At 41.4% G+C, this 15088-nt stretch overlaps 1 protein-coding gene across 4 annotated transcripts in view; it reads right to left on the reverse strand.

Annotated features, from left to right (window-relative positions):
* The window catches only part of LOC114121936 (serine/threonine-protein kinase MARK2-like), a 48694-nt gene extending 34401 nt beyond the window's left edge, over positions 1 to 14293 (reverse strand). For 2 of the 4 annotated variants that reach the window (XM_050205590.1, XM_050205594.1), the window contains exons 1-2: positions 13152 to 14290; positions 10684 to 11910 (exon numbers count right to left, since the gene is read on the reverse strand). In XM_050205590.1, the coding sequence (XP_050061547.1) occupies positions 10684 to 11910; positions 13152 to 13697 (1773 nt within the window). In that variant the 5' untranslated portion in view covers positions 13698 to 14290. Of the gene's footprint in view, positions 1 to 10683; positions 11911 to 13151 lie in introns of all 4 variants that reach the window. The other 2 variants (XM_050205593.1, XM_050205591.1) reach the window with 2 other exon arrangements.
* Positions 14294 to 15088: the final 795 nt, after the last annotated feature.

Genomic DNA, 15088 nt, shown 5'->3' on the forward strand with positions numbered 1-15088 from the left:
ATTTCATAAAACACTTCCATATCTCAACTGTTAAAGTAAACTTTGGTGAATAAACTTATAAACTTCATAAACTTCTTGGAATAAAATAAGTGATTTCAAACTAACTTAAAAACGAGTAAAGTACATAATATAATATACACATTACACACACAGATACCAAAATTTGTGCAATTAAAACATCCGCATGTAATATTAAATCTATTAGTATGAAGCACACATACACGTTTTATTTTTATGGAAAAACAAATATTTATGCTTTAGGAATGGTACAAAAAAGTTACAACAAACATAATTGGACGTAAATCCCACTTTAAACGACATCGAGATATTTATTTGAAATCGTTTACCCTGACAATCCCAAATGGTTTGCCATGGAATTAGTAGTACTCAACCTTGCGTATTATGTAAATATAAAAATATAATAAAAATCACAACATCACAACACGATTATAAATTTATAACGCTGTTGATTTCAAGTTTCAAAGAAGCTTTGTGTGATTTTAGTCTTATACATTTACAGCAAAATTGCTTTTAGTTAGTTTGTCGTAAATAAATTTAATTAAAAGCGTCCGACAGGCAAACGATACAGAGTGGAAAACGAATAACAAACTCAGATAAGTCACTGCCTCTATAATGTGGGCGGTTTCGTGTTTTTATTAGATTAAACTCATGAATTTCAAAAAAAATCATACAGATTAAGTATATGCATTTATGAAAAAAAAAAATTAAACGAAATCCGTTAGTAGGCAAACATAATACATATTTTGTAGTTTTTAATACAACAAAAAACGAATAATATTGACAATTTTATTTAAACCAATATAATTAATTTTAACGGAGTTTATAAACAAGATTAAAATAGAAAAAAATTTGCTCGATGAATGTAAAATTGGAAATGGGTTTTTATAATATTATCATGTGTATAAAGCAATACATCATCTTCAAACAAAAACCTGTCGCACATACGCAGAAAACGATAATCACGTCAAACAACAACTGGATGGGCTGCATAATATCGTCGTTGACGCCAAAAACTATTGACGAATAATTGCCATTATCATTATAATAATTATTATTATATGCAATCGTTTCGGTAAGTATTAAAAAATAAACGATAACACATTCAACGCCGTAAACGCAATGCATTACAAAACTATTTGAAGAACAGATTAAAACGTTTTCGACGATTGCGGAGTGTTATAAAGTTATGATCGTTTTATAAAACTAAACTATAACTATATTATACACAGTAAAATAAATTAAGAGAATGTGATGCATTGCTGTCTATATGACATGTGTCTCTGACATAATTTATAAACATACACATGGCAAATTTTTGCGTTCAGCACAATGTTGTCAGTTTTTATATTACAGTATAAATTTATAGGTAAAAATATTATCCGAGTTCTCACGTTACTATTTTGTTGTATTGTAATTTTCAAGCGAATTATGAACATTTTTATGTCATAATATTGTATATACGTGTAAGTTATAACTTGCAATAAAATGAACGTCGAAAAAACCGACAAGAACACAAATAATATTCTTAAATTAATTTTACCGTAATATTAAAACCTAACAATATAAAATGAATTCTGCTAAACGCAAATTTGCGTGTAGACTGGTCTTATTTGCACGCGACATAATATCAAATTTATGTTCAGTCATTCCAATCTACTGTAATAACGTTTAGTTCAATAATAGAGAGAATTTACCAATTATCTGAGCTTTATCGTGGGTTTTTTACGATACATAGATATGAGTATGTATAATATCATAATAACGATATTATTATATTCTTATAACTTGCTTAAAAATAAAGATATCGTAAAAAAAACCCACGAAAAACACATGAGAGTTACATTCCTGCCTTAAAATTTGATAATAGGTCAACAATATTCATCTACTTAATGAAGCTTATTACACAAAATTGGTACTGCGGAACACAAATCTCTCATATACACGATTGTGAGACGGAGATACCGCATCTAGTTGAGGTTCGGTATACTGTCTAAGATTTTATTATCTATAAGTTATAAGTTTATAACGTATTTCGATATCGTTTGCTATTATCATGAGTATAATATTATTAATATTATATTTCTGTCAGTTTATCGCGGAGTTTTTATGCGTTTTTCGTCGTCCTCTCCAGAACGTTATAATAATACACATTTTCGGACGATAAATATTATTACTATAAAATATAATATCATTATTATCGCGATACTAAACGAAATAAAAATAATACTGCGTCTTCGGTCGATTGGTCTATGTATTAATATTTTAAACTGCTTTATTATTAATATCGGCATTGTATTTCCCGGAGGTGACACGATAGAGTCGACATGATACACGACCGTGTTATTAAACGATGACATTAACAGTTTATCTAAAAGGACGCTCAACCCGCATTGTTTCCATCTTACCAACGTGTACCATGACAAATTTTGTGATCAGAATAATCTGTTGAACTTGTCATTTTTAACATTATAGTGATCTACTGTAAAACTTTAAGGTATGAATATTATTATCTTGGACACAATGAAGGTTTTTCTTTAATTTTTTAATTTTCAAGCAATTAATGAGGGTCTTAAATTTTCACAAAATTATACAATCATACAATACTTGTTATACGATTAAAATATTTAAAAAACAACAACAAAGGGCACTCCCTAAATAATAGTAAGCTTTTAATTTTTATAGTAGATTTGCTTTAATATTACAAATCACAGAATTAATTGGATTAATCTAATCGTACAAATATGTGACGTGTTGTGACGCCCGTAAGACGGAAACAACACGTCATGCGGGTATAACGTCGTCCTGCTCATAACTCAATACTGTCATGACCATAATATTACATTATATTATATTATGTCCGACCGAACACGGCTATTTTCTGCGACGTTCACGACACGCGACGACACCGAGCGACCTCGTGATTTCGTGACAAGTCGATTCGTCGGATCCCTTATGCCGGCAGCACAATATTCTCAATGTCACCTCGGGTCCGGTCAATTTTCTTACATTGGAATTCAAAAGGTCAAGCGTGTTGCGTCGTACGAATGTTGTGTAATATATTATTGTGTATGTGTGTGTGTGTGTGTGTGTGTGTCGTGTGACGTCGGTAGGTGGAAGGGGTGGATTTAAATTAAATCGACCTACGGTTGGGTCATGGCGTCTGTGGTTACATAAACCGATCAAAATAGCGCTGGTACGACGACATTCCGAAAACGATAACGCTCTGTCATCCGTGCTGTAGGTAGGTCGGGTAGTTTCTCGTCGGTTCGCGACATCGGCGGCGATGGCAAGCGAAGAGGACGCGCCCGAAATGCGCAAAATACACATAACACAACTCGCAAGAGAATAAATGATACATAAAAGTTATCGAATATTTGCACAGCAAGACGAGTATATCGTATATAATGTCGTGTTGTTCAATATATACATAGTACACCACTGTCGGCCATTTTCGAATTTTCGCCTCGGAATAGAAAACAACGGCTGTACGGTTTTCTTCGTATCGGGGGTAAGTATTTAGTATATTTAGTTTTGTGTGCTTTCATTCGCCATACACGTTTCGGAGAAAATGCATTAAAACGACAGAGATTTTTGCGAGGATTCGACTGAATTACTACTACTATGATGAACAATACGAACGACCCGTGTTCGGCCGAGACAAAGAGAAAAGAAACTCTCGGGACACACCCGGTATGCATACACGCGATTACAAGCAACATGGGGCGCCTGACAGTCGGGCCGAGCTTCACAATGCCGTGTGCGCACACAACAACGTGCTCGGTGGCGGCATTGTGGCGGTGCCGGCGACGGGGATGGACTGGTGGAAGGGATTGTTTTATGGGCGGGGGCGGTGTAGGAGGGTATATAATATGAAATCGTGTCTGCACCGAAAATGCTCACCCTTCGACGACGACAGACTAGTCGAGGTATGTTTATCGTTTATGAATACACATTACGATTAACACACTGGGAAAAAAAAATGTTTAAATCATATTTTGATATACCAAACGTAATAATTACGTAGACCCTATGTAACGGCGATGGTATTAACCGAACGATGTTCAATTGATTTACCCGTGTATTCGCATCTATAATACCACAATAAAAGAATGGTTAGATTCGATTTTATAAATACAACAAGAAAGTGATGCTCTGCGATCAGATTGACGGCCAACTGAGGTAAATTATTTATCTTACACCTGTAATAACCCACAGTTTCTATCTATTTTTTTCTTGTTTTTTGTTTATTACGTTACAGTGTACGTGCGTGCATGCGTGTTGTTTGATATTACATACGAAAACGGCATCGGGAATAATCCGATCACAACGTGGGTGCGAAGGATGACATCGTTTTGTCACGTAAAAACACAAAACGGGAAACAATAAAAAAACGGAAACAAATTCATCATTCCAAACACGACTGAAACCCTCCGACGACAACGACCAATGCGCATCGCACGTAACCTACTTGCGGTATTATATTATAGACGTGCGATGTGTACACTGCACCCATTGCGGCGGTTAAATATTGTTGTTTTTACGCGTGCAATAATAATAATAACGACAATAATGTATGTGTACTACTACACGATATTATAATAATATATAGTAATATTTTTTTAAGGCGGAGTAGAAGTAGGCACGTATTGAAAATTATACGGGCGCGCCGCACGTACGAGTTATTTTTATTGCGCGCGTATTATACAAGTTTATAAAAGTATACCGACTGCCAATATCGATTTTTTAGGACAGCCGTCGTGCAGGTACAACGGTGTTGGACGATCCACGGTGGCGGCGATATCATACCGAAGGGTTTTTTTTTATTATTATTATTATATTAGACAATGACCTACTCCCAAAAAATGGACAAGAGAGGGAGCGATGGATGGCCGAGCGTAGCGCGTCGGTGGGAAAATATAACGCGTTTGCGATGTATACAAAATAAAGAATTTAGCCCGTTATACTCGCTCGGTCCGTTTTGTTTAGTATACTGGCACGCGAAATATGTCGATCATTATTACCGTCGTCCAGTATAATATTATAATTTATAATAAATAATAATATAATCATAATTTACTGCGACGGCGACGACAATGGAGCGACATGCGGCGGCAACCGTGGTGTATGTGTGTGTATCGATTAGAAAGTTTCATTGACGCCCTCCTCCCGTATTACTCACTCGACCACGTACCCCGCACAGACTCGGTGGCGCACAACATAAAAAAAATATCCCGGCGAGGGTCGTGCGTTTGCCGTGCATATTAAAATACTGTTGTGTACGGAGGTGGCAGGGATGAAAAATGCGATTCTGTCCTATTTTATAGCCTAAACCCAAGTCGGCTTTTTCAAAAAGGGAGCCACGACGAGCAGTTGAATGACAAAAACTCGGCTGGAATAAACAGAAGCTATTGCCGCAGCTTCACCTCTCAGCCAGTGTTAGAAGAACCCAAACACCGACGGAGCGGGTTGTAGGGTGGAGTTTGATCATAAAACGGCTTCTTTTCTGTGACGTCATCCTGAACGCAATCGGCCACGTTGGAATTACAATAAATAATATTGTGCGCGTCCCTTCTTTTCCTCATCGTAAACCATTACTCGGAGAAACCATACGCCGATTTTTAAACGTAAAATGTAATAAAATTGGATAATAATTACTGTAACTGTTGTTATTGTTATTGTTGTTGTTGATGTTAATATTGTCGTTAATAATTTTATGGATTCTTTGAAATCGAACGGTGGGAGTGAAAAAATAAACAAATTTATAACGCGATATATATATACATATAGCTCATAATGTACGTACCGTGAAGTGAATAAAAAGTAAAAGGAAGTTCGATAAATGCAGTGTGATGAAAGAACACCCAGGAATAAATAATAACTCAAGGACCCTTCATACTCTTTCTTCACAGCCGAACTATGTGGCAGTTAGGTAACAAATAAGCTATCAAAATGGTTTTGTGGAGTTTTAATCAAGTCGGCAGTCTCCTTTATAAACTAGATGTTACTGCGCCCTGTGCATTAATTGATTGATATTTTTAGACGTTTGCTTTCCTGAGAAATTTCGTAGGTCTCACGTACTAAAGCATGAATATTTGTCAACTTTAATTAGAAAACTATTATGATACACGCGAGATTGTTAAGATAATAATTGAATAGCTGTGGAAAATTGCCCTTCCTATTGAAGTAAATTCACAGCTTTAACTAACAAGCTAGTCATTACACACGAATCATGATTAATCATGCACATTGTAAGTATACTTTTATATCTTAAATTCTTCCATACACTTTTTGTTCGATTAAATTGGAATTAGAATTATTGTTTTTTCCAAATTAAATCCGACGGGGACACGTGGCATAAGCACAGTAATAATACAGTAAAACCAAATAACGAAACGCGAGTTTGATTTACCTTTTATAATCGTATTTGTAATCGCCTAGAAAAATAAATATGCACTTCGCACATTATGTTGACACATTATATTCGATAACATTAATTGACCCTGAACAACGAGTGGTTGCATTAAAAATCAGTTTTTTTTTATTTAGCTGTTTTATGTGTCAAAAATTATGATAATCAATACAAATTGTGTCCCAACATTACAATTAATTTTATCGTACACATAAAATAAAAAGTAAATTTACAAGTAGTTAAGGTAATTCCTTAACACGGTATTCGATTAGCTGTAATTTACTACCAATTTACTGATAATTATACGTGGCTTATATTACAAAACGTAACATTAAAAATAAAAACCATACAGTTGGAAAAACATCGTCAGACGTCACGTGTTTAAAACATATTTTTATCTTGTTCTATATAATAATAATGTGGAAGTTACAGTTTACTATAATATGTACATTTATGTGGCTATGTATTAAAATTAAATACTTATAAAACGCTCAGTTAAAAGTTAAAACTATTAATTTATTTTCAAATAATCAATATCCATTATAAATGGCGCATTATGAAAAGGTAAATGTGGGTATAAAAAGTTTTTACGAGGTCAAAACTTACAACAGATTACCTATTTAATTGTATAATACCTAAACCTATTTCAGAGTATGAATATGAGTTTATATTTTACATTATTCAGCGAATCTAAAGGAGAAAAAAGTAATATATAACTCTGAGTTATTTTCATCGCGATAACCGCCAGACAACGTACGATTTTTATTTTTATTCATTTTTCAACCGTAGGAATACCGCAATAGGAAATAAGAATATTCACATATAAAAAATTATTATATTGCACACAGCAACAATGCCGAGTCACAACCATTTACCGTATATAATATACTCGTGTGCGGCATAATATCAACAGAGTACCTAAAGCAAAATGATACTTGAACGAAATAAAAATAAATTAAAAGGTCTGCGAGAATAAAATATTATGTGCGAAGTTTATGAGAAAAAAAAAAGGGGATGACATAATAACGTTGTTTTTTTTTCGAATTTTTATTCATCAAACAAATGTGTCGTAACACCACGCTCGTTAATAAAAATTACACGCCCGTTATTCTTTTCCGGACTAATTGCGGTATTGCACGTTATTTTATTAATGTTTTCGTTCGGCTCGAAAACGACAAAAATGTAAAGGCCACGCATACTACGACATGCCGCAGCGATGACTATAATAATAATATTATCTTTTCGTTAAACAATAATATTACACCATTTTTACGACGTTCAAGGCGGATATCAAAGATATATTTTGAGGAAAAAAAAATCATCATATAGGTACGTCGAAAACGGACGAGACGGCCGTACGCGAATATATTATAATGGCATGATGTAATAACTAATAATATTATTTTAATATACTTGCACACAAACGAAAACCAGTCAAGTCATTAATAATTCCCGCCGCCCGAAAACCGGTCGTCCGCCGAACGTATTGTCGCACAACTCTGGACGTGTATACACAAAGAGCGTTTTAGAGTAAAACCAAAACACTCGTCCAGATTAAAAAAGGACCACGCAAATTCATTCCCCACTCACCTCCTCCGACGATCGCACACGTGGTACCTACTATCATTACAATGACCCCCGTCGTCCAAATCGTCGAGAAAAAAAAAATTATAGGTATGCAGCGAGCGCGCACCGAAAACGTCCGGCGCTCGACGAGGCGCAGTTCGGTCAGTTTTAAAATTTAATATTATTCAAATCGCTATTATCATTTGTTTTGGAATATTTAATGATGCGTAGCTGCCGCGACGATGACCTTGCCGGACAACGGCGACAACTGACAATACTTTGAAAGTAAAAAAGAAATAATAAAAACGCAGTAATAATCTTATAATATAATATTATTAATATATTATTATGTTGTGAAGTGCATACGTGCGGCGAACGTGTTGCAACACTGCACCGGTATGGCCTACTATTATTATTGCAGCTCACCTCGTGTGTTTTCGCGTGCGATGACTCAATACGCCACTGTCGACCTTTGCGACTAAGGGGTAAATGTGATTTAAATTGAGCGTGTGTGTTTCAGATAAGCAATAAAAAAAAGTACAGTCGGTCCTTTGTGCGACTCGCGTGAATATAAAATGACAACGACAGAATTGCGCGGGCGGAAAAGCGAATGAGTGCTTTTGATTGAAACGCGACCGCGAGCGTCAAACGTCTTTGTACTTGTCTGTCGGACACAAACCCGCAGTGGCATTAAGGACCTTTTAAGAGCGATTACAAAACTCGGTCGAAATGCTATATTAATATTTGTTATGCAGCGTATAGTGGAGTATATATATATATATTTAAAATAAAATATATTAATATTGTCGTCGTCATCGCGGGCAGAGAATAAAAAACACCGTTGTCGTCGACGCGCGGTGGTCAACGACGTACGATACGAGTGTGTAATATTATAATATCATAGTTGTGTCGACGTGTGCCAAAAATAAAAACTACTCCCCTTTCCGATTGCCAAACGCAATTGTGGTATCCCAGTTTTACCTATAATCGGAGCGCGGCGCGTACCACACACGAGCACGACTTACGAGACGATGCGCGTCACCGCAACAATTACGGACGATGCTTAAAAATCTCGGTAGCGCGCGCAGGTGCGACGACGGCCGTCGCGATTTCTAGAAATAGTTTTTTAGGGGAATAAAACCGACTGCAACTATGCGGCGGTGCAATTGGTGCATTGTATGCAGCGTCTGTTTCGACGGTAGTTAGTCTTGAATATCATCCAGCGATGACCAATAAACATAATAATAATTATCAGCAAAAAAGAAAAAAAAATATATATAATGAAATAATATTTAGGTGCACAACTAGATTCGAGACATCGGTTGGCAACGCCAAGAGAATGTATGCGCGCACGCACGCACGCACACAATATGCGTGTGGTGTAAGTAATAAGTATGTTATTATTACGATTTTACATAATCAATATGGGCACAGGCCAGTGTACAAACTACAAACACACACTCACACTTCTGTAGCTCTCACACACGCGCGGGCGCTCGCCACAAAACAACACACACGAGTCGTATGTACAAATAAAAATCAATCCGACTTCTTCGTCGGTGCCAGAACCCATCGGATTAAGATAAATAATAATATTATATTCGCTGCTAGCGGTTAACACGTGTTGTGCTCGGCCCGTCAAAACATTTGGGACGGGCCAACGCGAAGAGCCGCGATTTGTTCACATTTTTCGTCGCCGCCGCCACGGTAGATAAAAACGGACGGACGACTAGAAAATGTTACGACGACAGAAAAAAAACAGCGGTATATTAGTAGTCACGTTACGCGTAATCTGGCCGCCGAATGCTAACGTTCATAGTATAGTAATACAATATGTTTACTGTAAAAACACATTAATATTTTTTATTATTTTTTTTTTTTTTGAAATATTATCAGTTATCGCCTAGATTATCGTTTATAGAGGTCAACAAATATTACCGCTAGGAGGCGATTAGTACGAGGCACGTTTTTTACCACACATTATACAACACATACGTTGTTGACTTTACTGCGGTTTTTGTTTTTAATTTCGAGCTTCCCGACGAGATCAACACTCATCGTTCGAGAGGGATTTCGAAACGCACAACAAGTCCGTCCCGTGCTTTCGTAATAAGCGGTTTACAGAGCGGATTACTGTTTATACATGTTATATACATTAGTATCTATTATTTACACTAGTAGATAAGAGGGTAAAAATAAGATATACAAACAACGCTCTACGACACGATTAATCCGTTATCCGGACGGCGGACGCCGCCGTCGCCACTCAATACGATAATTAATGAGAACGGCACCTAGACACACTAGACAAAAGACTAGACACCCGCCGCCACCCACTTCCACCACACGACCCATCGTCACCGCGGGTCGATCCGAGTCCACGACCGTCGTGACGGCGGGCTAGAGGAGCTTACAGCGAACAACCGTCGTAAATAATCGTATTATACACTCGTATAATCAAAACGTGCGGTTGCGCAATGTCGGCAGAAGTGACGTAGGTATACGTTTAATTTTCGCGTAGCACCGTTCGCTACCCCGCCGTCACCGCGACCGACGGGAACCACCCCCAAGACGACAACCGCGGTCGTGTCGCGTTTCCGATATCGGAGAACGTCAAAAAAAACGAGACAAATTAAGTTTTTTTTTTAACGCCATATTTTTTTTTTTTTTTTTTTGCTGTCGCTTACCATTGTCGCTCGCTGTTGCTGCTGTTGTCTCGGCCTGGAGCCGCCGGCCGTCGAGGAGGCGCGTTGTTTCTGTTGCTGTCTGGGCGACGACGACTGTCTGCCGGCCGCCGACGATTTGGCCGCGGCCGTCTGCTGCTTGTGTTTGACCGGCTTGGCCTGTGCCGCCGCCGGCGGGTTGGCCGCGGCGGCCGTCGCGTCCGAGCTCGTGTCGGCCGACGACTTGCGCCGGAACGCCTTCAGCCAGCCCAACCGTTTGGAGTGCGTTTCCGCGGCCCTGGAGCCCACCTTGGTGGCGGGCGACTTGTCTTTTTTCCCGTCGCCGCCGCCCACACCGCCGCCGCCGCCGCTGCCGACGGTCCGCTGTTGCTGGTGCGGCTGCTTGTGGCCACCGTCGTCGGCCGTCGACGTCGACTTCTCGGCCGCGCCGTCGTTCTTGGGCGTCAGCAACTGGTGTTTGGCCTCGTGCTCCCGCTCCAGCTTCTTCAGCTGCGACTCGACCATGGTCAGCTCGTTGAGGTTGCTCTCGATCATCGGCAGACCGGCCGGCAGCCGGTCGCTGTCCGTGTCGCTGCTGCCGCTGGACGACGACAGCGGCGGTTTGGGCGACGACCGCTTGGCCGACGCCATCACCGACGGCTGGTCGTCGATCTGCACGTGCTGCACCCGGAACCGGCTCTTCTTGACCGGCACCGCGGTCGCGGTCGTGCCGGCCGCGGCCATCGCCGCCGCCGTGGCCGTCTGCTTCTTCGACGACGTCGAGTCGCCCGCCTTCAGTTCGCCCTGGTTCCGGGCCGACCTCTGCAACGTGTGCTTCAGCTTGTCCGGCGCGAACTTGGCCCAGGCCGTGGACTTCCAGACGTCGTCCCACGTGCGCATCGTCAGCTTGAACCTCGATTCCATAATGGATTTCTTGCTCCGCAACCGGATCAGCGGCGTGCCGTCTTTGGTGGTCAATATACCGTGGTCGGGGTTGGCGGGCGGCCGTCGCGGGCCGCCGCCGCCGTCTTCGTCGTTGTTGTCGTCGTCGTCGGCGTCGTTCGCGTCGGCCGCCGACGGCGCCGGCGGCTGGGCGTTTTCTTCGGCGCCGTCCGGCGGTTGTCGGGGAGGCTGCTGATCATTCTCCTGCTTGGTTTGTTGCGGCGGCGGCGACGGTGGTTGTTGTTGCTGTTGTTGTTGCTGTTGCTGTTGTTGTTGCTGTTGTTCCTTTTCACGATCGTCGTTGTTACCCTAACCGGAAATACACGTGGTCAATTATAGCACATCGTGCGTGTCGATATGCGATCGCGCAATCGCACACATCGAATACATGCGATATTATAGTTTTATAATGGCGCGTATGACAACACATTATTATAGACTCGTTGGAAACAAGTGGTCATACGAGCCGCCGCCGTTGTCGTCGGCAACGGCGGCGGCGGCGGCGACGACGACGACGGCATAGCTGGGGCTCGGACAACGAAAACAATATACCGTCGACCGTGATATGTGCATAATAAAATCACACTATTTATTTCATTGCCCCGATTACAAATGCGTTATGTACACAGAGTTATTGTACTATTGTAATTCGTATTGTGCGCGCGTGGAAACGGTTACGAATAATACATGGCAGGTGTCATAATTAGTAGATAATGACGTCCAAGGCCGCAGAGCTCGACTACCGGTGTTAACGCGGGTATTATAATTTCGCGTTTAATGTCGAGATACATCGCTGCACGGCGAGCGCGGCATAATCTCAATAACTCGAGTTTTCGAGTGAATAATGACACGGCAAACGATTAGCCGAAGATAGGTAGGTATAATATTATTACGACGAGATAGATAATGACAATATTATAGCCGGCCACGGCCGTGTGCCGTGCACATGCCGCCGTCGCCGCCGCTGTGCAAAACGGAACGTGCGGGTAAATACCACCGTTGGTTATTATTTTGTTTTTATTTTTATTTTTTTTTTCGCTAAGATTCGCGTGTCACGACAACATTGGCGACGGTGCTGGTGTGTTTCTCCTTGCGGTGATCTCGAAATGCGTCTTTACGACGTTGAGCATCAACTTTGCAATACTATAAATATCGTATTACTGCAAAACTCAACGGATTGGAAAATTACGCTTGTATATTACAATACACTCGAAGCTCGGAATAATCTATTTCTATACAACAGTTGTTACTGTTCTACTATTACTTCACAACTACTGCTACAGACTAAAAAAGCAACTACGCGTCCCGTCTCGGCTATAGATGGTACGGGGGCAAGGGTCAACACACGCCGTCGTCGTCTTCACTAATATGACGTTATTATTATTGTTGTTAACGGGAAGGAATTGTCGTGGTTCGAGTAATTGACGGGCGAAAAAATTAATATTTATAAGAGGGGAGGAGGGGAGAAGAAAGTGTCTCCCAAACCACAATTATACATAATATACCATTTCCAACGAGTCTATAAGTGTAAAATGTCGTACGGGTAATACCTCTTCCGGATTTTGATCGAAAATCCGCTCCAATTGCTGTTTAGCCGGCGAGTTGCCATAACTGCCACTATCAATGAGGACGGGCCCGCAGGTCTGGGTTTGTTGTTGGTCGTGTTCCGCACCTGTCGACTGGTAGTCACCACCACCCTCGGTTTTGTGGTGGTCGTCTTCGTCGTCGTCCGACGATCGTTCTTCGGCTAAATTCTGTACTTCTTTAGACTTGCAGTCCAGCGGTTTAAACAGATCGCGGACACTGACCTTGCGCGACGGGTCGGCCATATCCAAGTACGGTCCGACAGTTTGCGTGCAATCGTTGGAAAATCTCGTGTTTATGTCGTTCACCAAGCTCGTGGCCTTGGTGGCGACCGTATCCGCGGCGGCCACTTCGTCTTCGGCCCCGGAATCCTCCTCGGCCACGGCCAGCAGGTTGTCGCATTCTTTGGACTTGGCTCCGAGCGGCACGAACAGCTCGTCCAGATTTACCGGGTTCCGGCGGTCCAGCACGGGACCGCACGTTTTGCTATAGTCGTCGTCGTCGTCCATCATCGTCGCGCGGCGACCGAACTACACCTGTGACAAGGCAACGGTGCGCGGGGTGTGGCGACGAGGGTCGGTCTGACGTAGGTTTCACTGCAATACTATACACGTATCGCCGGACGCGCGTCCGCCCGATTTCATAACACCACGATTGTTTGCGATGACGACGGATGTCGTCCGGTCTAAAGGTGATAGATACGTCGAGTCGAAAACGATATGAAATAAATAAATAAATAAATAAAAAAATGCGAGGCAAGAGTCTATCTCTTATCGAAGAGCGATTGAAAACCGTCGACGAAAAGCGAACGCGCGCACGCCGGTGCCCCGTTCGCCACTGATGCCTGCGGCCGACGGAAACTCACGGCGTCGGCTAATGGGGTCTTAGTGCACGCAAATTGTGTCACGCGAACCGACACACACATGTACACACGTACACAAACAAACACACGGCAATAACTGCGTCAGAGCGCGAGCGCCGCCCGCGAACGGTTCACACAATAAACGTGATGCGAGATGAACACACACACCGACTACAACACACGGCGTGTGTGGAAACGGACTGCTGCTGCTGCCGCCCGCCGCCGACGCCGCCTTCGAGCAGTCGGTCGGTCGGTCGGTCGTCGTACGGACTCGCCGCCGCCGCCGCCGCCGCTGATAACGCGCGCGCCACCATAGCAGCAGCACGCCGTCGTCGCGGTGGTGTTGTTACCAAGGCGGCACACCGCGCGCGCGCTCGGTCACCGAGGCGGCGGCGATCGGCCCGCCCGCCGGCCCGAGAGCTGCAGTGTGGCAAACAACTATTACGATTATGATAATAGTAATAATAATAATATATTATTATAATATTATATATTATTATTATATCACAATAACGCGACGACGGAAACTTTTTTCGATATTTTCGACGTCATAACATTCTATTTTTTTTTTCGTGTCATCGTCTCGTTCGAGACGACGTGTGTAACAACGATAATAATAATATATTATGACAAATGACGGAGTAAAAATAATAATAATGTATATATATGTGTGAGTAACTCGTCGAGTTATTGACGCCGTCGACGTTTTACTAATATTCCCAGTATCGTCTAAAATATAATAGTACGACATTGTGTAATAATAATAATAACGGTGGTATAATGGTGCTAGAACGCGCGAGTCCGTCCGAGCGCGAGCGTTTGTGTGTCCCGGGACATATGGATCATTTCGATTTCCCACGGTGATGTAACGACGATAGTAATAATATTCTGTTGGTCGCACTCGGTTCAATATCAATAGTACAATACTGTACGGCGGCGACAGTAGTTACATCACGACGATTTTAATTATTATATTGTTATAATATATTATTCCATTCCACTGCCGCGTCGACGATAGTATTTAGTGCGTTTATTGTTATT

This window comes from Aphis gossypii, chromosome X, assembly GCF_020184175.1.
Source record: "Aphis gossypii isolate Hap1 chromosome X, ASM2018417v2, whole genome shotgun sequence".
NCBI lineage: Eukaryota > Metazoa > Arthropoda > Insecta > Hemiptera > Aphididae > Aphis > Aphis gossypii.